Below are 27922 nucleotides of genomic sequence, written 5' to 3' on the forward strand. Positions count from 1 at the left end.
GGCGAGCCCATGACTGGTTTTGGACCCCAGGGCTACAAAGGCACTAAAGGAGATCCTGTAAGTTTGACTCTTACTGCCTTTTTAAGAGCCGTCCCTTCCCCACTGTTGGTGACATCAGCGCAAAGGACAGCTTGGGATAAGCTCTGAGAATCAGCACTTTGGTTCAGAGCCAGTGGCCCAGAGCTGGATCCTTCCAGAAGAGAGGCACAATCCACTAATTTCTGTCATACCTTTCAGGGTGAACAGGGCCTGCCAGGTTTCGATGGTGACAAAGGCGAGAAGGGAGAAGATGGGCCAGTAGGAGAAAAGGTAGGAGCCTCCTGATGCGACTGAGAGACACAGAAAAAGGTCATTGGTTGTGTGAGGAAGGGACCAGTATCTCTGCATCCTCCCTTCCCATGTGCCTGCTGGAAAACACGGCGTAACGACACGCTCGCCCAATTCCTACCACAGGAAAGAAGAGGAGGATTCTGGGCTGGGCTTTGGCAACAAGATACACATCCAGTTTACCAGGTGTCAAGCCTGTAGTTTTAGGACCATGTCTGCAGTACAAAAGCACTCTGGGAAAAGTGACCATTCAACCACTGCAGCACTGCAAGAGTCCAGCATCTCCCTCTCCCTCCAAGAACTGGGCCTGCAGCCCTTGTGACATTCTTGCTAAGGTTTGGTGGGCTCTTCTGTTCCAGTTCTTCACGGGGCTGTCCCCTGGGTGGTGGCAGAGGGAGTCGCCTGCTCCTCTGTCTGCCTTCTGTCTTTAAGAGCACTCTGAGGTCTCAGCTCCTGACCCATCACGACTCTGCTGGGAGGAATCACGTAACTCTCCCACTCTCAGACTGAGTCACAAGATTAAATCTCCATGTACTAATCATACCTATTTTCATATTATGTTAATGCTTTTTGCTCCAGAAGTCTGACCCAAGACAGGGATTCTACTGAATAAATATAAATATCTACAACAGCAGCATTCCTGTCCCAGCTAGACATCCAGCCTCCATTATTTCCCATGGAGACTTGTATAACCAGCCTAGTTCGGGGTGGGAATTGCCTGACCCAGTGTGGGCATCTCCCTTGTGAAGAGGCAAATCATGTCCTTACCATGACTGATTGCACTGATTAGGTCCCCGGCAACTATAAAAAAAAAAACAGAGAGATGCTCCCATGGGTGGTACTTGATTTTTTAAGTCAGATGAAAGCCCATATATGATATCTATCAGATTGCTTTCTAATAAAAAAAAACCAAACCAAAAACATAAGCATCTCTTAAAGCAAGAACATCTCTTGGCTGAATATCTGAGTGTCTTTGGACAGAGTCCCAGGGTAGCATCTCCACCACCAGTAAGTCCAGCATGGTCTTGTTCTTGAGCATTTGCAAGGAGGCAGCTCATAGGCTTTAAGACCCTTTTCCACTCATATTTCTTCAACTCTCATCACTGGCCACCAACTCTTTTACAGGATGGTTCACTGAAGTTTTCACCAAGCCCTTCTGCAGCTGATGGTTTTCTTTCCCAGCAACAGCTGCTGTACAGACCTCTCTGCCATCTCCATGGGTTCTTCTACTGGCCTCTCTTGGGGAGGGGAGGGGAAATCACTTCAAGAGCATTGAGTAGTCAAAATGTATTTAAACAAGGATTTTAAATTTTTAGGGAGTCAAAGGTGAAGCTGGCTACAAGGGAGTGATGGGACTTTTTGGAACAAGAGGACCAGTGGGACAAAAGGTGAGTACACTAAGCATCTGTGGTAAAGCATCCCCTGCAAGAACTGATGTGTTAAATTGCACAAAAACTGACGTGTAAAGTCCTGTCAATCCACAATCCTGCATTCCCTCTCCAAAATTGCTGATTGAAATGTTACGGGGCTATCAGACAGCAGAAGCTACACTTTTCCAGGACAGCCTTAAAGAGCCGCTCTGTAAAGCAGCAGAGTGCTCTGGCATCTTTCTTGCACCATTTTAACTGTCAATAACAACTCACTGGAATGTCAATATTTCAGGTGTGAGGTGTGAACTGCTATCTAAACTCCATTCGTAGTCATCATAGAATAGAATCATAGAATCGTTTAGATTGGAAAAGACCTTTAAGATCATCAAGTCCAACTGTTAACCCAGCACTGCCAGATCCACCACTAAACCACATCCCTGAGCACCACATTCATAGACTCATAGAATCAGTCATAAAATCATAGAATATGTTGAGTTGGAAGGCACCTTTAAAGGTCATCTAGTCCAACTCCCCTGCAGTGAGCAGAGACATGATCAGATCAGGTTGCTCAGAGCCCCATCAAGCCTGACCTTGAATGTTTCCAAGGATGGAGCCTCCACCACCTCTCTGGGCAACCTGTGCCGGGGTCTCACCATCTTCATCATTAGAGACTTAGGGCTCCATTCAGTTGCCCAGTTGAGATGTTTGGGGTACCAGCCCCCTCCAGTAGTCTCCAAAGGTCACCTTGTGTTCCCTTTCACAGCTGTAGGTATCTCCTACAGATATCCCTATTTCCAGAGGAAATACAGCTCTTCTCTATGGTAACTCATCACTACTTTCCTTGCAGGGGGACCCAGGAGAACCAGGGTTGCCGGGCTCTGCTGTGAGTTGGAGCATGTTTTCTTTGAGTTTGCAAGTCTTGGGAGTAGAGTTTGGTTTCCACTGCTGGACCTCTCCCCACAGCCACATATGGGGGTCGTTGGGTGGGATGAGGCAGTGCTGGCTCAGTGCTCCTCCACAAAGCTCAGGCTGAAAGAGGTTTTGCTGGAAGACCAGCCGTGAGCATGGGACACGTGCAACATAGAATGTTGCATTTTTGCATTAAGGAGCATGTGAAATATGCATTTGCTTATTACTTCTTAATGCCTTTAGTGTATTAGAGGGCATTGCCAGACATGAGCAGATGATGTTTCATGTTCAAGTGGCTGAAGAATTGTGGCTATAGGTTGTATAACCCATGAGAAATGGATCTATCCTTAAGAGACTGGACTACAAGTGGCTATTCTCATTGCTCAGTATGCCTGTGTTGCTGGCCAGAGGGAAACCAATTTTTCTAGAGGATCTGGATAAACTCTGATTTCGCTGACAAATTGCAATTGAGAGGATGAGGAATTTTGTTTCGCTAAAGTGTTTTCATGCCTTTAAACTTCACCGTTTTGCTTGGAAGAAACCCCAAGTGAAAAAAATGATCTCCAAGTTTGTCCAAAGTAAAAAAAAAAATGCCCTGCTGATTTCCTTTCATTTGGGAAAAGAATGAATAGGAAGAGAGGGAACACCAAGAAGGGACTGGGACTTTTTCTCAGGTCGTGGGAATATGAGCATGTTCAGTTGCTTTATCACAGTGAGCAATATCAGTATTTCCTTAACCTATTCCCCAATTACGCCTCTTTGTGTGTGAACGGGTGATTCTCAGCATCTACCTGTTGCAGGAAAGGCTCCACAGCCATTCAGTGCTGCCCCGTGACTGCTGCTCATGTCTCTGTAACTATGTACAAACCCATAATCCAGATTGGTAATTGCTCACTGAGAAAAAAGTGTCAATTAAGTATATCAACCCCTGCCTATTTGTAAACAACCTCCCGAGCACCTTGCCAAGGCGACAAGGCTGTAAGAACTCAGCACCTGGGATTGCTCACTGCACGTAAGCATCAAGTACACTTTCGAAATTGCTTAGTAGCAAACCCCTGGATCCATCGGTTGCAACCAGTAGTAGAGCAGGAGCAGAGCGAAGACCGTTGTTGAGGCTGCTGAGTGCAAAGGAAACACAGCTGGACTCCACCATCCTGGCCAGCAAACCTCCAGTCATGGTTGACTGACGTGCTGCTTTCTACAGGCATCCATGGGGAGCAGCACATAGATACGTAGAATCATTTTATTTGGAAAAGACCTCTAAGACCATCAAGTCCAACCACTGACCTAACAACGCTAAGTCCACAGCTAAACCACCACATCCACATGTCTTTTAAATACTTCCAGGAGTGGGAACCCCACCCCTGCCCTGAGCAGCCTGTGCCAGGGCTTCACAACCCTTTCTGTGAAGGAATTTTTCCTGATGTCCAACCTAAACCTCCACTGGTGCAACTCAAGGTCATTTTTGTCTTGTTCTATTGCTTGTTACGTGGGAGAGGAGATTGACCCCACCTCGCTACCCCCTCCTGTCAGGGAGCTGCAGAGAGTGGCGAGGTCTCCCCTCACCCTCCTCTTCTCCAGCTGAACAGCCCCAGCTCCCTCAGTTTCTCCTCATCATACGTATTCTCCAGACCCTTCCCCAGCTCCGTTGCCCTTCTCTGTTTGAGGAAACCTAAGTAATCCTTCTTCTGGAAATATTTACGGATTCTGCTGGTGCAGGTTAATGTCATCTGTGTTCTGCTTGGAGCTAGACTGATATAAGAGAGTTTGGATTTGGTTCTTCATTAAATTTCTAAAATTGCAAAAGTCAGATCAGAGCTGGAGCCTTGTTGGAAGAGACATGATGTATGACATCCTGGGAGAAATTTATTTGACTTCAGGTGAGATGTCTGCCATGATCGCTTTCCACAGCCGAGTGAGCCATGCTCAGGCTTGGGTTATTGGTAGCTTTAGGGTACTCTTAGAGCATGATTCACGTCATCTATTTCAGACACCGGTGTTAGGATGCAACGTCCTAACGTGACTTTTCTTCACAAAGCCAAGGTCTCACAGATGTTTTGATTATTTTTTCCCCGAGTTATTCTGGAGAGGTAGGATAGGCTGTCTCATATATCATTCCCCAAGTCTCCCCTTTCCCTGAAAACAGGTACTACTTGGTCCAGTCGACCTGTATCCAGCCTGTCCCATAAAAGGCCTTAAAGGTCATGGCTAGCAGTTCTCATTTGCCTTCTGATTCCATCTTTCATATCCACAAATTGCCACCAATTCATCACAACTGTTTGCTGATCCCTTTCTGTCCTGCTGATCTGAGTAATTTGAACAGCTTGTGAAAAATCTCGACCATTTACCCTTTTGATCTGGTGATCTATAGGAATTCCCAACCGAGCTGACAGCATTTGTGTCTTCTCCCTGTAATCATTGCCCAGAGAATTTCAATGAATCTTGTTGACGTTACTACTGGACCTCAAGGCAAAGGAGTGCATTCTTCATATTCAAGAGTCTTTCTCCTCCTTTTTCGCTTTTCTAAAAGCACTGTGCTCTTTTACATTGATATTCCTGCCATGCTTCACACTTTTATATTAATATTGCAGTCTGCGTTCTGCCTATTAAGCCATCGTCTTGATCACCTGTTAGGGCTTACAACTCCTCTTTAACTCCCATGCTTTGCAGATTGGTATGCTGGCAGATTAACCCCTTATTCTCCTTAAAGCTCTGTTATGAATACCCTTCTTCCCCTCTCTTGCCATTACTCCCTATTTTAGGTTTCCAGAGTCTACCATTACCAGTGTTCCTTGGCGCTCTCCATCTTGGCTTGCAGTCCTCCTCACTAGATGCACAAGTTGGAGCTCAGGGATGTACTTCACCTCCTTGAGTGAGCTGGAGTCTATATTTGGCCAGCAGCCTGTGGATCCTTGCCCTCTAACAGAGGAAGCCAGGGTCTGTGTGATAACACCATCCACACAGCCATGTGTTTACTCCCAGGGTGTCCTGCTTCAACTTGCCTGAAGGATGGGAGACCCGTCAGCTCCTTGGACCTTCTGCTTTTGTTCTCAGAACTGTTTCTGACGTGCTTCACTCTTCAACGCTTGCCAGAGCACGTCTGCCAAAGCCCATGTTGGAGCAGAGCCACAAGCATGTGAGGGGAAAGATGGGAGAAATCCAGGATTTTCCAGTCCACGCTGATCGTTAGGAGTTCACAGATGTGGAGTTCACAAAGCTGTACACCTGAAGACAAAGCAAGAAATGAGACCAAGCCAGGGGATTCTGCTTAACACTGGGACAGTCAGACACTAAATATGGCTGGTCCAGGAAGGTGAAAGGACACTCCTTCCCCACCATTGCACAAAAGACAGACAGGACTCTGCAAGATCTGAAAACTAAGTGGTACTCAAGGCCTTATAACCCAGAGTGCAGTAGGTGTAAGAACAGTTATAAGCAAGATTTTGACTTTTCACAGAATCACAGAATATCAGGGGTTGGAAGGGACCTCCAAAGATCATCTAGTCCAACCCCTCTGCCAGAGCAGGTCACACTATTATTAAGAGCATGAGAACTCTCAATACAGATAAGAGTGGTGGGTAGACATCTCTGCAGAGGTACAGACAAGAAACTCTACCTCCATCTAGATGTGGTGCTCAGCAACATGGCTTAGAAGTGGGCCTGGTGGAGTTAGATAGTGGTTGAGCATATAGAATCATAGAATCATAGAACAGTTTCAGTTGGAGGAGACTTTCAAGATCATCAAGTTCAACCTTGGAGTGGACTTGATGATCTTAAAGGTTTTTTTCAACCAAAATGATTCTATGATGTTTCCATCAGTTGCATGAGGACTAATGAGAACCTATATGGCATCCCAGTTCTCCTGCCTGCTGAGCAGTGGGTGTTTTCAAGACAAAAGAGAGGAAAGGTGGGATGTGGGGGTCTGCCTTTGATTTGACAAAAGGCACTCCTGGCCAGTCAGGGTGGAAAAAGCCATCTCCTAAGTTCTTGCACTAGGAAGGTGTCTTGATGTGTCTTGCGGTCTTCTGATGAGTCCTGGCTGGCCAAAGGGAAGTTAGTTGGCCAGGTCTTCCGGCCACAGGTAGAAATCTTTGCCTGGGATGCCTTGGACTCTTTGCAGCATGGTATCAGGCTGACCTGTCTCTGAGATATAGTGCTCATTACAGCTGTGAAGACCAGTGGCATCTTCCATACCAAGAAAGGAGGATGCTCAGGACTGCAGGAATTAATTGCAGGCAGGACAGTCAAGACAAAAGACACAGCAGGGAAGGGATGAAAACACAGATGAAACTCTGAGGTTGAGACTCCCACCTACTTCATGTGCATCATCCCATCAAATATTGAGCACCGAAACCCAGGAGGTGGGAAACCTTTTAGCGGAGATTGCAGCCTACACCATGGTTGGCAATGCATTAGCCCTTTGATGTGTGCCTTCAAATAGATTGATCCTTTTGGGGCGCACCGTCGGGGCAATGTTTCTGCTGATGGGTTTCACAGTTTCCCAGGGTGACCCGGCTAATTCCCCAGATGTTCGACTGCGTGGAAATGATGAGCCTGGAGACAAGGCAAGCTCCTCCCTGGCTCCAGCCCAAAGCTTCACGGAATTCGTGCCTGGAAGCAGAGATCCTTGGCTACTCAAAGATGTCTTTGCGTCACAGCCAGCGCTCAGGACTTATGACTAAGCCCCTGCGTTGCCGTGCCTTCGTGGTACCCGGTGTCTTTGCAGTTAAATGAAGCCTGTTCCAGCAACACTTTAATAACAGAGCTAAATAGCAAGAGCCATTTCCAGTACTCCACCAGTGATTGCTTTTAAACTGCCATTTTACTAGCTTTTATAGCCCAGCCTTTATTTGCCTGATAGAATACAGAATGTAAATCTGACAGAACAGATTTCCATTCAGCTTCTTTCCCTTGCTTAGTGTTCAGATTATTTCTTCTTCCTCTTTTCTTCCCTCCACCCTGTCTTTTTCTTGTCCTGGAATCTTGAAAAGCATCACCCCTCTGATCTGTTTCCCTGCTCCAGCTGAAGCAGTGACAGACCTCCTGTCATGTCCAAGCCTTATTGTAAACCTTCTAGTCCATATGACAAAGATTCTTCATCCCATGATGAATAGGAGCCCACCTATGGTGAGATAATGCCCAGGTCAAAAATCTGCTTAATGTTTACTAGGCATGGCTTAGATCCAGCCTACCAGAACATATTGTGAGCTTAAGTCTTCCTAGAGCCCTCTGGGCTCCTTTCAGATCAAGCATCTCATGATCTAAGGCAGACGGAATAAATGGGAGTTGGACACGATCAGGTGAGGAAGCACAGGAAAACAAGGAAAGGTCCCTCTTTGACACAGGAGGCACTAGGGAGAACTAAGAGAAATACTAGAGCTGACTGAAGAATCTCTAACTCGTGTTAGAGATAGGCAGCGCTCAAGAATAAGCTTTTCAGCCTGTCCCCTTGGATACAGGTGTGTAAATCCCTGGCCAGAGGGGTCTGTTCAAAGCTATCTCAAACACACCATGCCCTTCGTGCCTGGTCCTGTGAGATTTCGCCATCAAACTAAAAGGTTTATTACCCTCCAAGCAAGCAATCTGTCCTAGCAAACAGTTAGCTGGGGTGTTTTATGGGCCATTTACTTCCTCAAATAGAACTTTTTATTGTAATCTTGTCAATAAATAGTTACCAGTCAATAAAGAGCTTACACAAGATGTTTGAACCTGACAGGGTAGGCAGTGCTTGAGGAAGGTGGACTTTACCTGATGCAGACATGACCTGAAGAGCTACAGAGGAGCACCTGCTCAGCTCTCAAATACTCCTCGTACTCTCCAATGTAAAATGTGCCGAGGCTTGGGGAGAGGTTTGAAGAAGCAACACGTTCCCCAGAGAGGAAGCTGAATTTTTATATCTAGGAAAAAAGGGAATATCTGGTAAAAGTGAATGGGTCCACCCTTGCAGTCTGACCCACTGTCTGGGACAGCAGCGTCCCATTGTCTGTCTCTGGAACATTTGCTTGTCACCGTGATTGCTATAAAAGTCTCCATCACTGAGAGGAGGAGTAATTAGAGAGATGATGAGTATTACTTGGCCTACAAATCTGGTGGCCCATTTTTATTTGTTTTTTAATAAATGCATTTACTTTCAACATCCTACGGCAAATTAATTCCAAGTAGAGAATGCCACTAGTTCGTCTGAATCTGCTTAAACAGCAAAGTCATTCTCCTCTGAGTGAGCTGAGCCCTGTGCTATCAGCATCACAAGTGGGGATAAAGCCAATTCTATCTCTCATCCAGGTTCTCAAAACTGGCCAGAATGGATGAGTAGATTGTGGCAACCTTGGGAAAAAAAATAAAAAAAAAAACAACCAGAATTTCCAGTAGCTTTTGCTACTGGAATACTGAGAGATTCCATGTAAAGAGGCCTCAATGCTGGTGAGCTGCACGTTGAGCTGCAAAGTGGCTCCATAAGCCAAGAACATCCAAAATGTGTCAAAAAAAGATGTCTTCTCAGAGGAGCACCTCTGTCCAGCGTAGCCCACAAGCCTAGGCTGGATGAGGACCTCACTTTTGTCTCTCAGTTCTTCAGATGGATCTGCAGCTGTGAGCAATCCCATGGCTGGATCCGCTCATTCACTGACCCTGATTTCATCACCCAGCTCTGCCGTCCTGAAGCTGCAGACCCAGTTCCCAGGATTGTGTGCACACTTCTAAGTCCCTCTCAGCGTGATGCTGCCTGCTTAACACCTTTGCTCCCATTCTCAACCAAAACCATCACCACCTGACTTTTCTTGGCCCAAGTGCTAAATCCCAGCCTCGGATCTTGGCTGCTACTAGGGTAGCTTCTGACCTCCAACTGCAGGATCCTGCAACCTGGGTTTTCACAGCTGAGTTTCCATCCCGGTGACTGTCCTCAGCCACCTTCCCTGCAAGAGCTGACACAGAAATTAATTTTCCTCCTCTTTCTGGCACAGGGTGTGGCAGGTCTCAATGGGAAGGATGGAAACAAGGGAGTCAAAGGCGACAGAGGTCTTCAGGGGCAGAACGGGAAGCCGGTGAGTAGCAGGAAGGCCACGGTCCATTTGGCTGGCAGAAGGAGGTTCTGTGACTTTCTTGACCCCAAGATTGTTTCTCATCCCACACCCTACATGCCTCATTGCTGCAGTCAGGTTTGTGTTTGGGGTGAGTCTTTCCAAAAAAAGAGATGAAATCACTCCCTAAACCTCCTGGAGAAGTCTCCAATGCACATCCTGACCTGATTTTTAGGAGGAGCCATTCTCTGGATGCCAGCAGAGAACATGTCCGTGTCTCTGGCAACAGACTTCTAAATTTTCCCATGTTTTTCAGTACGAGTTTTCCTTTGTTACTTACCAAGGCCCAAATATCAAGTTCTGTCATGCAGGAAGTCCAGTTGTACTCGATGACGCCTGATGGAGAGAGCAGGGAACAAAGTAATCATTTGCTAAAATCCTTATGGAACTCTCTCCTTCCTGGGATGACCTGGTTCTCTGTCATGACATGATGCCTCCCTTACAACCAAATAAGTTCCTGAATGTGGATGGGACTTCAGCCCCTTATTGCTGAAAACACATCTCCAGAGTGACACTTGGTGGGAACACACCTTCACTTTAATTTCTGGAAACAAGTTGAAATCTGCTGGTGGTTTTTCTCTTGTGTTTTCCCATTAGAGAAAAAAAAAATTAAAAAAAATAGATCTTGGAAAGGAGACGGAAAGGAAGCCCTCACTGAAATTAATGAACATACTCCAGATTGTTCAGATGGTGCCAGAGATACAGACTTTGACTCAATTTTCAGAGGCAATGACCAACAAAAGAGCTGAGGGACATTATCTAACACTTCCATGGCGCAGGTCCTTATGACTGTTTTGACACTCCGTTAGCTCCCAAACCTCAGTAACATTCACTCCAACACAATGGTCCTCAAGGGTCCTTTTCCCAAAGTTGTCCAGCATAAGATACAGACCCTATGGTGACACGTCACAGCATTTTATCCCACTTCACCAGCAGCAATGTCACAGTCACCCATCTTCTGCAAGTTCTTGCCCTATCCCACCCCAAAGCTGGCTGCATTTCTAGCAACAAGGTGACCATGAGCTGCAGATTTTCAAGGAGCCTCCAGTAATTAAAAGAACAATATAAATGCAAGGTGATGATATCACCAGGGCTCTATTCTTTACCTTTCAGGGCATGTGTGATATTTTTGGTTTTGTTTTCTTTTTATGTAGGGAGGGAAAGGTGATCCTGGGACCACTGGGGACATGGGGCAGAAAGGAACAAAGGTAAGAGATGGGTGGAGATAATCAAAAGCTGTCTGAACATGGTCCTGGTCAAACAGTTTTAGGTGGCCCTGCTTGAGCAGAAGAGTTAGACAAGCTGGCAGAAAAATATCTGGGGGTGTTGGTCAGCAGTAGCTGAAGATGAGTCTTCAGTGTGCCCTGGTGGTCAAGAAGGCCAACGGCATCCTGGCCTGGATCAGCCCTGGTGTGACCAGCAGGACCAGGGCAGGGATTGTCCCCCTGGGCTCGGCACTGGTGAGGTCGCACCTCAAACCCTGTGCTTGGTTTAGGCCTCTCCCAACAAGAAAGACCTTGAGGGGCTGGAGCGTGTCCTGAGAAGGGCAACAGAGCTGGGGAAGGGTCTGGAGACCAAATGTGATGGGAGCAGCTGAGGGAGCTGGGCCTGTTCAGCTGGCGCAGAGGAGGCTGAGGGGAGACCTTCTCGCTCTCTGCAGCTCCCTGACAGGAGGGGGTAGCCAGGGCGAGTTGGTCTCTTCTCCCAAGGAACAAGTGATAGGACAAGAGGAGATGGGCTCAAGTTGCTCATGGGGAGGTTTAGATTGGGTACTAGGAAAAATTTCTTCTCGAAAGGCTTGTGAAGCCCTGGCACAGGCTGCCCAGGGCAGGGGTGGAGTCCCTGCTGCGGGAGGGATTTAAAAGCCGAGTAGATGTGGGCTTGGCGTTATTAGGTTAATGGTTGGACTCAATTATCTTAAAGATCTTTTCCAATCAATATGACTCTATGATTCTACGAGTCTAAGATGTCCTCCAGAGCTCCCTTCCAACCTCCACCACTCCGTGATTCTGTGAAATAAACGTTGGGACAACCAGAGAAGAGAGCTCAGGCTCCAGGCTGTGGTGAGGCCAATGGGAAAGGATGCTGTGACCAAGGGAAGAGCTTGCAGCACTAGCTTGGGGTTAGCCCTGTGCACAGGCAGAGTTCCTCCCTGCTGCCCTCCCCTTGATTTACCATGACCATCTCTGATCTGCTTTATCCTCAGGGCTTACGAGGGCTTCCAGGACGCACCGGCTCTCCAGGAGCCAAAGGAATCAAGGTGAGCTAAACCCAGCTTTCCATCCTGCTCTAGCTGCCCAGTTTCCAGCAGTTTCCCACCCAACCCCAGGGTAACATTGTGCATGAAGAAGACACCCTAACTCTGGCAGGAGAAGTCCTTCTTGGTACCACCGGTCTGCACACGGTGGGACATGGCCATGCAGAACAGGGAGCCATGGATAGGGAGATTTTAAAACTTGCAGGGAACTTCTTGATAATCTCAGGGTGAAAATAAGAAATAACAGGCCTTGCCCAAATCTCCTTCTGGTCTGTGGCTTAGCAACTGCCTGGACTCAATTTGCAATTACTGCTGGGCGCATTGTTCCACCTGCCAGCGCCGTTAGTCCTTCCTCTACAAACAGGGATAATGTCCTTTAATGTTCTTTTTATGAAGCGTTTTGAAAAGCTCAGTAAGAAGTAAGGGAGCTGTTGATAGCTGAGCCAATGGGATATGTTGTTATTATTATTGTTGCTCTTAATATTTTCTTTTATCAGCCATGGCCTATTGGGTAAATGAAGTACTGCTCAGTGAATTTCCCACCTGCTTTCGTGTGGGCGGGCTTGGAGTCAGGACAGTCTAAAATTTACACTGGTCTGAAGAAAGACTTTACTTATACTTAGGCTTTCTGTTACCAGGAGTGTCATCATGTTCTCCTCTCAGGTTCCCCTCACTTACCTTGCTTTTTTGGAGCCAGTTCCCCCAATGTTTTAGCAGTTATTTGTGCTTAAAGCCCATCCACTGTTGGGGTTTTTTTTCATCCACAGGGAGAAACTGGAAGTCCTGGAAAACCAGGGATCCCAGGATTGGATGGACCACATGGACCAAAGGTGAGGATCTAAATTATGCATCTGTCTACGAGTAAGACATTTCCCAAAAGCTTTGCATGTGTTGCAAATCCACCTCTGCAACATACTTATTTCTTTCAAAGAGTTCACATGGTATTATTCTGAATATGTACCTATAAACCAGCAGAGAACTGGGTGAAAATGCTTGTACACTGGGGGAGGGACCCCTTCATTCACCTCTGCAAGGCTCATCTGGGTTCATCCACCGCAGCCCTGATGCTCCACAGGCTCTATTGCACGTGTCAAGTCAAGGAGCTTTTTAATGAGATTTCTTTCAGTCTCTTTGAGTACCACCAGGCTGAAAGATGCTGACAGGTTACACTCAGTAAATAACATTTTAATCTGATGAAAAAATGATTTGTTCAGCAAATGGCAATCTTGCCAAGTCTACACTGGCCATGATTTTATCTTGGCTCCTTCCAGGGTGAACAGGGAGCATCAGGGGACGATGGTGCCTCGGGGGTGCCTGGGGAGAAAGGAGAAAAGGTTAGTACTCTCCGGACTGCACCGAGCTGCCATTTATAAAAGAATAAATCCCACATCCATCAGGTCCAGTTAACAAAATTATACACTTTCTACATCATAGGTACCCTTTCCAGTGGGCAAATGTCAACTGTCTGGAGCATTAAGGCTGGGACTGCAGTTGGAAAGGGCAGGAGAGGAAGGTCTCCTTAAATTCACCTTCTGCCACCCCAGCAGGGTGCCTGTTTAGTATGAGGAAAAGCCATACAAACCCTTGGAGTGGGATTCATTGTCAGAGTTTATTTAATACAACCATGTCCAGGGTGAAAGATGCCTGGGATGTTGTGGGGCAGAAAAAGTGAATAATGCTGTTATCTCCTGGGCACATCGGACGTGGAAGTGGGAAAGATCTTCAAGTTGCTCCCAGGCTCTCACTCCCCAGTGACCTTCCTTCTCTGCATTGCTTAATTTTCCATTTTCTTCCCTAAAAGAACAAATCTAAAATTTGTACCTTTCCACAAAGGATAAAAAAAGGAGCTTTGGTTAAACCAGTAGCTGTTTTGAAAGAAAATAAAATCACATGATAATCCCAGCAGCATCCATCAGGTCTTTTGGCATTTTCCAGCCCCTCAGGCCCTTCTCGCATTCAGCTCACCGTCTTGTGTCCAAATGATTTGAGTTCTTGAGGAATTTCTTGTTTTTATTGATAACAACTCTTTTGGTCCTCATGCCTTGATGGCCACCAGTGTTGAACATTAAGGGTTCTTCTCTTGCCAAGCAACAGCTCTGGGTCACTTAGTCCCTGGTCTGCTAGTGATTGGAGGCTGGGAGATTGTTTCTGGGGAAATATCACTCCCTTCCTCTCCTGTTCTTCTCCTCACCCACAAACATCTCCTTTCAGCTACTGCTGAAGGTTGGGTGTTGGGTATTTCCTTCTGCTATGTTTGATGGAGTCACAGCAGCTCCAGGAGAAAGCTCAGTGGTGCAGATGAGTAGGAAATTTATGTGCCAAGTCTTGGCAACTTCCACTCTCCTCTTCAGGAGTCATTGTTTTGGGTTTTTTTCCAAGTTTATAAACTAAAGGACTCTGCTTACATATGCAGGGAGAGTTGAGGATTAGAAATTATTGGGCAATGTCCCAGAGAAGGGGTGTCCATGTCACCAAGGAGTGAGGTGCCCTCTGGACAAGTAAAGGTGGAGGAGAGTAAAGTTAAAATGATCTCTGCCATCCTGTTGATGCTTTTAATAGCACGACAGGAGACAAAGTAGAATGTAAATGGTCTCCCCTTACAATCAGCGATGTGAAGGTATCTGGGTAACGTTTGTCTGGCCCATCTCTAAACCCACCTGTGCTTGAACTGCTCTGTTGGTGATTCTCAGGGAAACAAGGGAGTTCCTGGCTTGGGAGGCTTCAAAGGACAAATGGGATGGCCTGGGAAGACTGGAGTCGCTGGAGCAGATGGACCTCAAGGGCCACAGGGTGAACCGGGGCCACAGGTGAGCAGCAGGTGGTCTGTACCGTGCCCTGAACCCTGGTGAGAGGTGCACCTTCCATCCTCAGCGGTCCCAATGTGTCCCCACATGTCACCATGCACACTTACATCTCCCCCCACTCCTTAAAGCTGACGCCTGAGGGCTCCCACGTTGAGATGGCTGCAAAGTCTGCTGTCTTTCTGTGGGATCTCAGTTAACTCACTTCACCTCTTGGTGCATTTATCACAGGAGATTATTTTTTTTTTCCTTTTCCTCTCTTCCTTTCCTATCTTCACTGCAAGATGTGACCTCTCAGTAAAGAAAGGAAGTCTGGTAATTTCAAGTTAGCAGGGCATGAAGTGCACCCCTCCAGTTGCTAATTATCTGGGGAGCAGGAAGCCAAGGTTTCGGAAGGAGCTGGTGGCTCTCAGACCCCATTTGTGGGCCGTACTTAATAAGTGTTTTTGCATGCAAGACATGCTGGGCACCTTTTGAAATGTAACAAAAAGACTTGGAAATGAGACATGCTAATACTGTTTATGAGCAGGAACACGCTGCCCCCAGATTCTATGGTAATGAAGAGTGTCTTGCTGCTGCCAACACAATGTGGAGGGACGATGCTAGAGATTAATGCTCATCACTAGCCCTTAGACAGCATCCATTAAGTAACGAAGAAGTTTTCAAGTCGAAGAGGACTGGAAATGAAAAGACTCTTCTCCGTTGTGCTGGTGGGACCGCTTGAGTTTCAGGCTTGGACAAGAGAATACGTAAAATAATGTGAAAAAGCTGAGAAAAAAATTAAAAGCTGGAGTTGAGTAACTTCCTGAAAGACCAACTGTTATAGAATCTTAGAAACACAGAATGGTTTAGGTTAGAAGAGATCATTAAAGGACATCTAGTCCAACCCCTCTGCTGTGAGCAAGGGCATCTTTAACTAAATCAGATTGCTCAGAGCTCCATCCAAACAGACCTGGAATTTTTCCCTGAATGTATCCACAAGCTGTCTGAGGGGCAGCCTTGATTTAACTCCTGCCAGCCTGTGAGTCTGGCAGATATTTGGTGTTTCACCCTCGAGTGTTACATCCCTATGTAAGTAAGTGTAAGGATTTAATCATCAGGTGCGTGTAGAAATTTCGTGTACACAAACATATGGTTTGTTTGAGTTTCCTGCTAAATGGGAATTATATTATACTGCTGCTTCGTGGTTTATTTGAGTTTCCTGGTTTGTTTGTTTCCTGCTAAATGGGAATTATATTATACTGCTGCTTTGAAAACAAGGGAAGGAAGTAAAGACTCTAGCAGGATTTTCCTCCTTAACACATTATGCTCTGCTGAATTATTTCAGCCAAATGATCCAAACTCAGTGGTTATCCTTCACATCAAATAGCATGGAGAATTTAGCCGGTGTGTAGCTGCATCTGACAGATCAGAAATATGCTGGTAAAGACACACCGGTGAAAATTGCTTTGGCTTTTGAGGATCGAAGTCAAGACAATTCAGACCCAATTTTGTGTGAAAGTCTGAATGAGCCTGGACCTCATTAGATCAGCTCTCCTGAGTCTCGGAGGTGTCCCTGTCCTCAAGCTGCTTGCAGAACTTCTGACTTTGGGGGTATAAAGGTGTCTTTGTAGACTTTGTTGAGTTTTAGCCCGGTTTTCCCCCATACAGAGAAGAGCATCACATGTTGGGAAAGCCTATACCCTGTTCTTTGGAGCCACAATACAAATAATGCCCGACACTGGCATTTAAGTCTTAGGGAAGAAGTGGTTAAGGAAAGGAAAATGCAGGTGATGCAGCAAGGTCCACGTTGCACTGATGGTCAAACTGAACATCTGAGACACCATCAAATAAAACCTTGACCTAGAGCAATCTGGTCCAAGGTGCAAGGGCACAGAGGATGCTGTGGGTCTCCAACATCGTTCAGCAGCCTATAGCTACAGCTGAATCCCACAGCCCTTCACCACTGACAGGGTGCTCATAGGAAGGACCCCCAAGCCTCCCCCTAAAGGGATGCAGGTATAGAAAGACCCTTCCAGAACAACAAAAAATGGCCTAGATGCAGCTTCAGACCCCAGCAGCATTATTATTCTTTCCCTTGCTTGCCACGGTGTACCTTGCAATGAAAAATGTATCAAAAGACACAGGGAAGGGTGGAAGGAGCCAAAAGTACAAGATCCCTTCATGTATGTTTAAAAAGGCTGGAAGTTTTTGTATTAGCTGTTACAAGCGCCACATGTTCAGGGAGCCGTGTGTAAGATAATGAATGGCTTTTGTTTGGACACTGATTAAAGAGAGACCATGAGATGCCGCTTTCTACACCCACACTGCTACTTGTCTTTTCCCTAAATTAAAAGAGAAAGTCCCTGGGTCTGAATAGCAGCAGTGAAGCCAGCCTCATTCCTAATGTGGGAGGGTATTATCTCCGTCTGCAAGTCCTTCTCCTCCTGCTGAGACTCCATTTCTTAAATTAGCGCCAGGACAGACAGTGTCAGAGAGAGAAAAATGCTTTCTGCCCCTGCAGCATCCATCCTTTCTGCAGGGAGGGACCACAGGAAACATCTCGTGGTTGTCCAAGGCAGAGGAGCCAAAGCCCAGGGACTTGACCCATCACATCTGACCTGTTTGGGGAGCATCTGAGATCCAGAGAGCTCTGAACATCTTCTCCTACTGATGCCCAGGCTGGGCTTTAGGGGAAAATCCCCAACCGGTGGTGTGGCATATCTCTCTGCTAACTGAACTCTCCTCTTCCTCTCTAGGGTCCACGAGGGAAAAGAGGGAGACCTCAGCTTTGCCTCAGGGGATCCCCAGGAATGGATGGGCAAAAAGGAGAAATGGTCAGTACGGGGATGAGCCAGGCTCCATTCCCAGCAAGGTTCCTCCCCACCTCGCAGCAGGAGCTGGATGAACCTTGACTGTTCTAGGTTGCATTTCTCAGCTCTGCAAATTCTGCAACAGAAAGCATTTCACTCCCAGTCACCCCGCATCGGACTCGGGCAATGCTGCCTGCCTCTTCTGCCTGGAGGTATCGTCAGCTGGGACAAATGCTGTGAGCCCTGTGGGCTGCCAGTTGTTCTCTATCAAAATTCTTTGGGAAAACATCATATATTTTGGGCCAGCACATCCTCAACTGTGCTTGCCATGGCAGGCCAGGAGTAAAACAATAGTCAGTATGATACTTCAGCTCAGCCTTTTAATGCACATCAGAGACTATAAACAAGAACTCAATGTTAAGATCTCAACTTGCAATCCATGCTCCTGGGCAGTCCCTACACGCTGTAGGTCCTGCAAAACCAACCCAAGGGCATTTTTTGCATCAGGAGGTGGCATTGCATTAACTCCATGTGATGGTGGAGGGTGATGCAGTTTCTTTTTAAGTATTTTTAATCAACGAATACAGTTTTCACCAGTTTTGAGTGGAAAATTATTCAAGGTATTTTCTCCTAGGAGGCAGAAAGCCCTGTCGGCAAACCTCAGCATCTCCTGATGTTTCGTCTTTTCAGCACTGGGATCGCAGTCCCAGTTGCAATCTTCTGCCTGGTCTGCTTCCCAGAGATCCTCTGGAGGCCAGATCTTCTCCACACCTCCACCTCAGCCTTTGTGGTCCCTTACAAATTGCAAAGAAAACTGATTTACACTGTAGCTGTTAACATCCTTATCGTTTGGATGGAGCAGAGCTCCCAGAAAATCTGTGAGCCTGCACCCGGCTCCCTCTGATACATACATTTGTTCTTGCTTCCTTGATGAGTCCATTCCTTCCTGCTCAGTGAGCTACTCACAGATATCCCTAAAATTTATAGGAAGACATGTGAGTGTTTTTTCCCCATCTCCCTTCCTAGCATATCCTTTCCTCTCTAAGGTGCACTTACTCTCCGAGCATTTAATGGTCAATCTACTGAACTTTTGTAATGACTTAAGTGTTTTTAACAGGGTGAAAATGGTCCGACTGGCCAAAAAGGAGAAAAAGGAGATCCTGGCCTTTCTGTGAGTACTTTAGACCAAGATCACATCCTATTACACAGACCTGAATAGAGAAAATAGGACAAACTGCCCCTAAGAGGTGTAGGGGAGGAGGGAAATGCTGAGAAACAGATTCATTCAGAGAATATCTGGGAAATGAGAGTGTTGGCCATTACCCAGAGACGTCAGATGTGCACACGCTGGGGTGGGAGCAGTGTTGGGCTGTGCCCGAGGCACATTTCCCCTCTCCCATCCTCCCCAAGATGCTTCAAACTGGTGCTTGACAGATAGGACCAGTGCCAATGCCTCAGGGCTGATCAAATACAAAGAAGGAGCAGGAGAAAGAACCGTGTCCCGTTTTCAAAGCAATTAGGGATTACTGCAAAACCTGGGATTACTGCAAAACCTGCTGCTCTGGGTTTATAAATCCTGAAAAGAAGGAGTGTTTGACCCACTGTTGCAGCTCCCCTAACGTGAGGATCACCACTCTGTTGCCTGAGCAAATGTGGTTTGTGACATTTGACTGATACAACGCAGTATTTGCATCTTTCTGGTGTGTGGAGGACAGGCAGGGTTAGTTTTACAATGGGTGTCACGGGCAAGGCTGCTGAAAAGCCCAGTTCCCTACATAGAAAATGCCCAAAAATTTGTCATGCGTACAAAGGACATGAGATGGTGACCACCTGGAGCGCAGCAGGACCCCAGCCATCACATGTGGAAGATGCTCAACTGAAACAGCAGCACTTGGTTGACCTAAGGGTGAAGAATAGACTCAAAATCCACGAGACCAGCTGTCTCGTTCTGTGGGGAACAGTGTTAGCTGGTAAAGAGGCAGAGAAGAACAAAATGAGGTGAGGCTGCATCTCATCTAATGTTCTACAGCACATTTCCATGGGTCAAGCCTGTAGTCAATTTGAGTAGCCCGTTTGCAGGGATGAGGGTGACTTGATGAAGCTTCTCAGAGGTCAGGGACATCTGAAAGACCATGACTTCAGGGACAGTGCCAAAAGGGTGAGGAGACTCATTCAAAAGCCAACGCGAACTTGAAGTGTGCCATGGGGAAAATGATTCCCTTTGCAAATTCATGGTCACCCTGTAGCCAGCTCCTCTTGCCACAAGGAGCTGGGATCTCCAGCAGTGATTAACTTCCAACTAGAGCCATAACAGTAAGAAAAAAACACTCAGTTTACCCCAGGGTCAGTTTACCCCAGTACCAATGCCTCAGGGCTGATCAAATACAAAGAAGGAGCAGGAGAAAGAACCGTGTCCCCATCAGCCACAAATCTTGAATTGAGGTCCCTGTGATGCCAAATCCTCCTCTTCACTCTCGGCCATACCCAAGCTGAGGTGGTTTCACCTCCGGGTAGGCAGGCAGCCTTGGGATGGGGCATAGAGTGGAGTGAGTTGGCGCCGGGGTAGAAAATCACTGCCAATCTCTGTTTTGTCCCTGCGGCACAGGAGGAGGAGGTGAAGGAGGTGGTGAGGAGCGAAGTGAGAGGCAGATGCGGTAAGTCGGATGGCGAGCCGCTCTCGGGGCCACTGCTCTGACATTTGCCAGCAACTAAATTGGAGCAATTTGAGCGCTGTCACACACTGGCTCGGCAGAGCAAATATCACCCTATTAGCAGCAAGTGGAGATGCGTCGCCTCGCCATGCTTGGAGACGAGTGTGGCCTTCTGGGCTGCGAGGTCTCGACCATAGTCCTGACCTCCTACTCAAACTCTTAATTTTTTCCCCTTTAAACCTTCTCTTTTCCTGTTTCTTCCCCCGTGATTCTGTCAGTGAAGCTTTCCTGCCTGGTCATCTCCATTTCCCTGCTGATTGGTGAAAGGTGCTGGGTGACGGGGGAAACTTTGGAGCTGTGTTTTGCTTAATAACAACCTTTTAATCCTCATTTGGTGCATAGATCTCTCCTCTCCAGCAGTGATTAACTTCCAACCAGCCCCATAACAGTAAGAAAAAACACTCAGTTTGGGTGGTTTTACCCCAGAATCCTGACATCACAAGGGTGTCAGGCTTTTGGGATGTGGCTTTCCTTGCCCTGCAAAGGTCCAGCAAAGAGCTGCCCCACTCCTGCCTCACACCCTGGGGTCTGTCCACAGCTGAGAGGTCACCACCACTGGCCAAGATGCTTTAGCTATTGAGGTGGAGTTGCAGTCGCTTCTCCCGAGAGATGTTAGGGGATATTTGAATGCTCTGCGGAGGGGGAAAAAAGAAAAAAGATGCAAAATATTCCATGAAACCATATGCAACCCATAAAAAAATAAAAGATTTTGTTGAAAAACCTTATTTACATCGTGGAAAAAAAAAAGAAGTAGCAAGCAAACTATGTGCTGTTTGTCTTATGTTCTCAGATTGCGGCGCCGAGTTGGGAAGGATGATCACAGAAAGAGGTAAGGCTGCTAATATCTATGTAAAAACACATGTGAATTCATGCAGTAAAGGATGTTCTCCTTGGCCCAAAACAGCTTTAAACTGCAAGTGAAAAGGTGTTGTTGAGAATAAGTGCTTTTTTTCCTGTGATTCGTGCAGAAAATGATCTTGGATCACCAACTGCTTTTAGACCTTGACTAGGGGACGTGTATTTCTTGAGAGGAGTCTGGTAAAACAGGGTTGAGAGGGACACCAAGAGGTCTCCTCCTTCCACCCTTTACTGCAAGCTATTCCTGACACCCAGCTCTAAAAGCTGCACCACAGGAACACCTCTCCCTGCCCACAAACCAAATCCTGTTGCTCCACCCAAACCGTCAACACGATAAGCTCCAGTGAGATGCTTACAGTGCAGATTTCATCATTTAATCTCATTTCATCTCCTGTTGTGGAGATCTAATCCATATGGTCCAGAGTCTGGACGGCCAATCTGTCAACCTCAAGGTAGACCCAAACATTCTGCCAAGGTCTCATCCTCTGTCCTTCAGAGAGGAGTTGGTTCCTCCATGTCTTTTTCTACAAGTGATTCGGGGTCTGTTTTTTCTGATACTGAACCAGATTCTGGATCTCAGGTTCTAGATCCCAGCTGGCCATGGTAGGTTTTGAATCACAGAATCTTAGAATGGCCTAGTCTGGAAGGGACCTTAGAGATTATCTCATCCAACCTCCCTGTCATGGGCAGGGACGCCTCTCAACTAGATCAGGCTGCTCAAGACTCCGTCCAACTTGGCCTTGAACACCTTCAGGGAGGGGGCAGCCACAACATCTCTGGGCAATTTATTCCAAAGTCTTGCCGCACTCGTACTGAAGAATTTCTTCCTAAGGTCCAAACTAAATCTATTCTCCTTCAACTTAACCCCATTTCCCCTTATCCTATCAGTGGACACTCTTGTAAAAAGTCCCTCCCCAGCCTTCCTGTACGTTCCCTTCAGGTGTTGGAAGGCAGCTATTAGGTCCCCGTAAAATCTTCTCTTTTGAAGACTGAACAACCCCAGCTCCCTCAGCCTGTCCTCGTAGCAGAGGTGCTCCAGCCCCTGGATCATCTTTGTGGCCTCCTCTGAACACGCTCCAACAGATCCATGTCCCTCTTATGGTGGGGACACCAAAACTGGATGCTCAGCTCACAGGAAAGCACCTTGAGGAAAGTTTCCTTCTCTGGATCTCACACTCATCCCTGGATGTTGATCTAATTGTCCGTATATGAGCCAGATTGTGCATCCTGCTGGATCCTCTCTGTGGTCACAGCTGTCTCATAGGCCTGTGCCACATCCATCAACCCAGCTTTGATGCCTTGGTTGCCCTAGGACATCTCATGTAACCTGAATGTCTCTGACTACGCTTCAAGGTCATCATTAGACCTGGGAAGGGCTTCTCATCTTGTTTTGAACATTTCAAGCAAAAGAGGAACTTCAGAGCAGCAATTTGTCTCTAAATCACAGTGAATTCATGTTCTCCAGGAATGGATTTGCTTTAATTTTTCCTTCATAACTGCTACGTTGTGGGGTTAATGTTTTTTTTTTTTTAAGCCTTCATAACACATTGTTTCATAGTGTACAAAAGGAGAGCACTTTATAAAGCAAGGACTTCCTAAACAGAGAAAAAGTTCAAGAAACAGTGTCCTTGCCCTGGACGTAAGAAGGCAGTACAGTCGTAGGTGCCTGGGAACTCTCTTCGTGTGGAATATTCCCAATTATGCTAAACATGAGATACTCCTTACTGGGCTGTTTCCTCTCCCACTCTGTGTTTAGAAAGCAAATCTGCCAGGTTGGAGATCTTCTCTCCCTGATGTCTATCCATGGTTCCATACCTGGGATCCTGCCCTTGCCCCAGCTTCCATTTGCTCCTGTAGTATTAATAAACCAGAGTAAATGAATCCAGCACAGTGAATTTTCTAGGACACGGCAGCCTCCATGCCCCTGCAAAGGACGACCCTCGTTGAAATGTTTTGCCTTCATGACTCATGTGTTACCCAGGGAACCTACCTGTTACCTGGCTGGTTGATCCTTCAACCAGGAGCATATGGTCCTCTCCATCCCTCATGCTCAGAGCATCATTTTGAGAAAACAGTAAGTTAGCAAAGGAATGCAAAGCTGGATCAAAGCCCCAGTGGACACACCACGGAGCATTAATCTGGGATGGATTCAGTGTGCTGGTCCACATCACTTTGAAACAGGTTTCTGGGTTAGCTTTGCACAGCCAGGTTCCACCAGATCTCCTGTCCTCTACCTGAAACCTATGTACATCCACCATAAAACCAGAACTCCTAAAATATCTGCTTCACTAATGCATCTGCCAGCTTGGTCCATATCACAATTTTCCCTCAAGGCACCGGGCATCAGACAAACCCAGTATGAAGGATGATGGAGCCACAGCATCACATGTATCCAGACATATCTGTTAAACTCTTTTTGTGGTTCTCAGCCTTTTAGTCAACAAGTCTTACCTGAGAAGTCTGGCAGCGCTCAGCACATCAAGGGACATATCTCAGGGAGAGGCTGATCCATCAGCATTTAATTTTCCATGTAGCTTTGATTATGACTCTATCCCAACTGACACTGTCCATTCAGTCCCAAAGGTCCCAAGGAAGCCCAGCTTCCACCAAGAAGTGAGAATCCACACTCCTTGGGAACCACTTCCTCAAAACCAACTTTTACTCAGAATAAGTTTAGCGTATCCCCTGCTTCCTTCCTTGAGTAGATAGTAGATGTTACAATCTCTCCTTAATTTCTTGTCCTTTTCTAGAGCATACGTCATCTGGAAGTAGGTTTCCTACCTTGACCACATGCCCCGGTGGTCTGTATGCTTCATCCACTGAAACGTTGTGACTTGTCTCCCACGCTGCGTTGTGCAGTAGCAGTAATTTTATTGAGCTACAATCATTTGTTGAAGCATGGTGGCTTTCAAACCGTGGCACCAGATTTCACCCTCGCTGACCCAGAAATTAAATCCACAGGTCTGGAGGCAGCTGAAGTCAACAGGCAGCTCCAAGGGTATTTTCAGTCTTGGGAACACACTGGAAGGGACAGTGAAAACCAGGAAGAAATGCTTAACAAAACTCAGAGCGTGACCACGTTGGTGACTTTGGCAAAGCCCCTCATGAAGCCACCTTCACTTATAGCAGGTAAGTGCAACTGTGTGGGTGCATGCTTTCTATCTTTCCAACCATGGCAGCCGGTATCTTCTGGAGCATTCCTTGAAGCCAGGGCTAAATCCTCTTCCCTGGGACTGGGCAGAAGGCAGACAGTGATGGGATTTCCAATGCTGAGATTCCTCTGTGCTGAAAAGGGTTTCCGTGGAGACGAGGTGACCTGCTGCCACTGAAAGGGGTAGTGGGTGAGGGAAAAAACAAATATGTGGTTTCAGTGATTATCGCCACCTTCAAAAAGACACATTTTGAAAGGCTGGAACGAGGCAGATGTTTTCAGGCTGATTTTCTCCCACTTTCCCCACCACATTCTTTGCAACCTCTAGTAAAGCTTCCTAACAGCCAGAAATTACATCTCCGAGACCAAACACTCGAGCTATTACAGACAATTCCTGCCCAGGGCCTCATGAACCCTTTAATGTGTAAAACTACTGATTACAGCTAATGGGAAGACAACCTACTTCTGTCTCTGTGTTACCCAAGAGAGAGGGGGAAAGAGAAGGTCCTGTCCTGCAGACACATGCAATACAGACCTACCTGTACAAAAATACCAGTGAGTTTGTGGCATCTCCTCACACTGCATCTACCTCTACATCAGGCAACTGGAAGGGGGAAGATCATGATCCCAGACTGGCCATGCTTTTAGGTATTATCAAGCTCCCAGTAGGATCCCGAGCAGCACCAGACAGCCGAGATGCAACCATCATTTTTGAGGATGAAGGCTGCTTGGCCATAGGGAGGTGAACTATGTCCTGCTACTTGCCCACGGGAGGTTCGTGGCCCATTCTCTAGGTACAGACAATGAGTTGGTTCCCCAGGAGGCTCCAGGACCACCTTTGGGATGCACTGGGATGCAGTGTCCTTGTGGGAAACCTGGGAGATGAGCCTGGTGGATATAGGGAAATCCATTAATGCCTGGCTGAGAATGGCCATCTTTCCAAGGAGAGGACAGAGTGGGGCAGTTATAGCTGCATTTCAGATCATCTACCTTTTCTTCTGACCATGAACCACTGTAGTGAGCATTACAATGAGGGAATGCTTGGCCCGGGTTCTCACAGACCTGATGAGCAATACAGTCACCTTGGCACAGAAGAGCTACCAGTCAGACATGGCTGCTCAGGTTTTATCACCAGGAGAAGGAGGATGGAGTGGATGGAGCTGCCAGATTCGAATGGCAGGGGTGGACAAAAGTGGGGGGATGGCATCAATGTTTCATTTCAGAGAAAAAGGAAAGCTGGAGAGGGACTTTTTATAAGGGCATGTGATTATAGGATAAGGGGCAATGGTTTTAAACTAGAGCAGGGTAGATTTAGATTAGGCATTAGGAAGAGGTTCTCCAGTATGAGGGTGGTGAGACACTGGAACATGTTGCCCAGAGTAGTTGTGGATGCTCCCTCCCCGGGATTGTTAAAGACCAGGCTGGATGAAGCTTTGAGCAACCTGATCTAGTGGGAGATGCCCCTGCCCATGGCAGCGGAGTTGGAACTAGGTATCTTGAAGGTCCCTTCCAATTCTGGCCATTCTGTGGTTCTGTGATTTAAACCCCTTGATGATGACCTTCATTTTCCCACTATGTAACCTACTAAGGACCAAACAAACCCTTCAAATCCAGCCAAGCCTAGAACCACACTCCAACCATCACCGCCTTCCTCCTGCCCACCTCCAAGCACTCTCCTGATGTCCATGTCCTACGTTGAAGGCATCAACCATCTGGCTTTAAACTCACTTCATATCTGGGCGGTTTCAGATCGATGGGATGTACCACATGTTATTGAATCCCAGCCGCAGCCGTCGCCAGCCAACAATCCCATTAAAGCCCAGCTCGGAGGCAAGAGGGCTCATAAATCGCTCTGCTAAGTGATGGGTGCGGATAGGCGCTCCAAATGTTAACAGAATTCTGCAGTCGGAGGGTTATTACTGCCAGATTACAATCGCTCCTGGCTTTTCAGAGAGCGCAGATTTACAAAACTCCAGCCTGACATTTATCTCCTGCAAACAACCACAAATACTTCCATTTTCCCTGACTAACACCCAACCTTTCTGACAGAGTTGTTTAACACCATTAAGAATTTTATTGCCGCCGCTTTCTCCCTCCCCTTCGCCAATTGCTCCGTGACATTTATGAAGAGAACTTGTTAGCCGGCAGAAAGCCATGTAAGACTCCAATGTTCTATATTTAAATGGTGGCTAATTTGTTTGCGTGCCCTCGTTACGTGTGGTTTCCATTTGCTTCCCCAGCAGCTCCCCAGGCACAACCGACAATGGGTCCCTCTCAGCACAAGATCCCAGAAGCCCGCACTCAATTACCAGGTGAAATGTGTTGAATTAAGTGACATTTGGGGAAATCACTTTTTTGGCACTGGGGTCAAGGGGACATGGTGCTGAAAGAGTTATACAAACAGAAGCTCAAAATTCCATTTTGGACTTGGCTTAGGGCAGCTTCTTTCGCCCCAGGGCATTGAGCTGGTGGTGGACAAACTGGAAGGTGTTTTCACCCAGTCCAGTGTGGTCCAGCCCCTCCCAGCAAAATGCACAATGAGAGTCATGCAGGCAACAGCGCAAATGCAACCACCCCTGCAAACATCCCCCCATCGCCGGGACCCAGGGGTTAATCACCCCCTTGCAAAGGTCAGAGACTGCCACAGGGGTAGACAGTGCCAAGGTGTGTCGAGGAGCCTCCTGCTCATCCCACTGTGAAAATCCACTGCCAGATGCTTGGTCTTTGTTGTCCCCTTCACTCTAACAGCCCTCTCTGACTGTGGGGCAGTGGGACACCCTGGACCAGCCCCACACATTTGTCCAGGGATGGAATCGGGGTGGCAGATTGTGGCCTTTTCCTACCTGGGTCCAACACCTGAGTGGGTGGGGGGTGGTGTTTCCCTGCAGCCCCTTGCCTGCAGCCGATGGACGAGGGCTCCTGCCGACGCTACGCCCTGCTCTGGTATTATCACCTGGAGGCAAACGCCTGCCGGCCCTTCATCTTCGGGGGATGCCAAGGGAACAGCAACCGCTTCGAAACCAAGTGGAAATGCGAGCGGTGGTGTAAAACCTCAGCAGGTAAGGTAGCCCCTGAGCCTTCCAACCCTCTTCTTCCTCCAAATGGGAGGAGGGTCAAAGCAGGAAAACCCATCCACAATCTTCCCGCCTTCATTGCCTTCTGGTGTCCCACCAGGACCAGGCACGGACTTGGAGGGATGCCTCCAGTTTGCAGGATCTCATTTCCCTTCCAGTCCTCGCTCATTTTGGTCATGCCCAGCCCCTCTTAGGAGCTCCAGGGCATCTCCTTCCACAGGCCACATCCACTTATGGGATGCAGGTAATGAGGAGAGTCCCTGTGGGCACCAGCACTGGGTCCTGATAGTTTGCAAGCCTTGAGCTCAGTCACCTCATGCATTCTGAGGGCTGAGGTTTGCAAGAACTTGTGATCTGGTACCCTCTGAACTCTAGACTGGTCCATCCAAGCACCTCTCTGGGTTGTCCAGCCAACGAGGACTCCAGGCAGAACCTGAAGGTGGTAGAGCTGCCCTAATATGAACCATGAGTAGTCCCAAACACCTCTGCATTGGAGTCATGCCTCATCTAGGGTTTGAACGGGCAGAACTTACTCCTGGAAGCCCCTCTTGGCTCCTGTTGCCTGTTCATGGGGTCAGCCTGCATCATTCTTCCTC

The 27922-nt window shown here is 47.3% G+C and overlaps 1 protein-coding gene across 1 annotated transcript; it reads left to right on the plus strand.

The window, feature by feature from the left end:
• Positions 1 to 27783, plus strand: LOC104270871 (collagen alpha-1(VII) chain-like; the record flags this gene model as incomplete). Its single annotated transcript, XM_009865363.1, has 14 exons — positions 1 to 57; positions 238 to 309; positions 9566 to 9646; positions 10492 to 10580; positions 11889 to 11942; positions 12707 to 12769; positions 14630 to 14746; positions 17479 to 17556; positions 18650 to 18703; positions 19612 to 19690; positions 20138 to 20186; positions 21034 to 21072; positions 27141 to 27311; positions 27737 to 27783. Coding segments are annotated over 14 exons (1050 nt in total), but the record flags the coding sequence as incomplete, so codon positions are not given.
• Positions 27784 to 27922: the final 139 nt, after the last annotated feature.

Source organism: Apaloderma vittatum, unplaced genomic scaffold, assembly GCF_000703405.1.
Source record: "Apaloderma vittatum isolate BGI_N311 unplaced genomic scaffold, ASM70340v1 scaffold5410, whole genome shotgun sequence".
NCBI lineage: Eukaryota > Metazoa > Chordata > Aves > Trogoniformes > Trogonidae > Apaloderma > Apaloderma vittatum.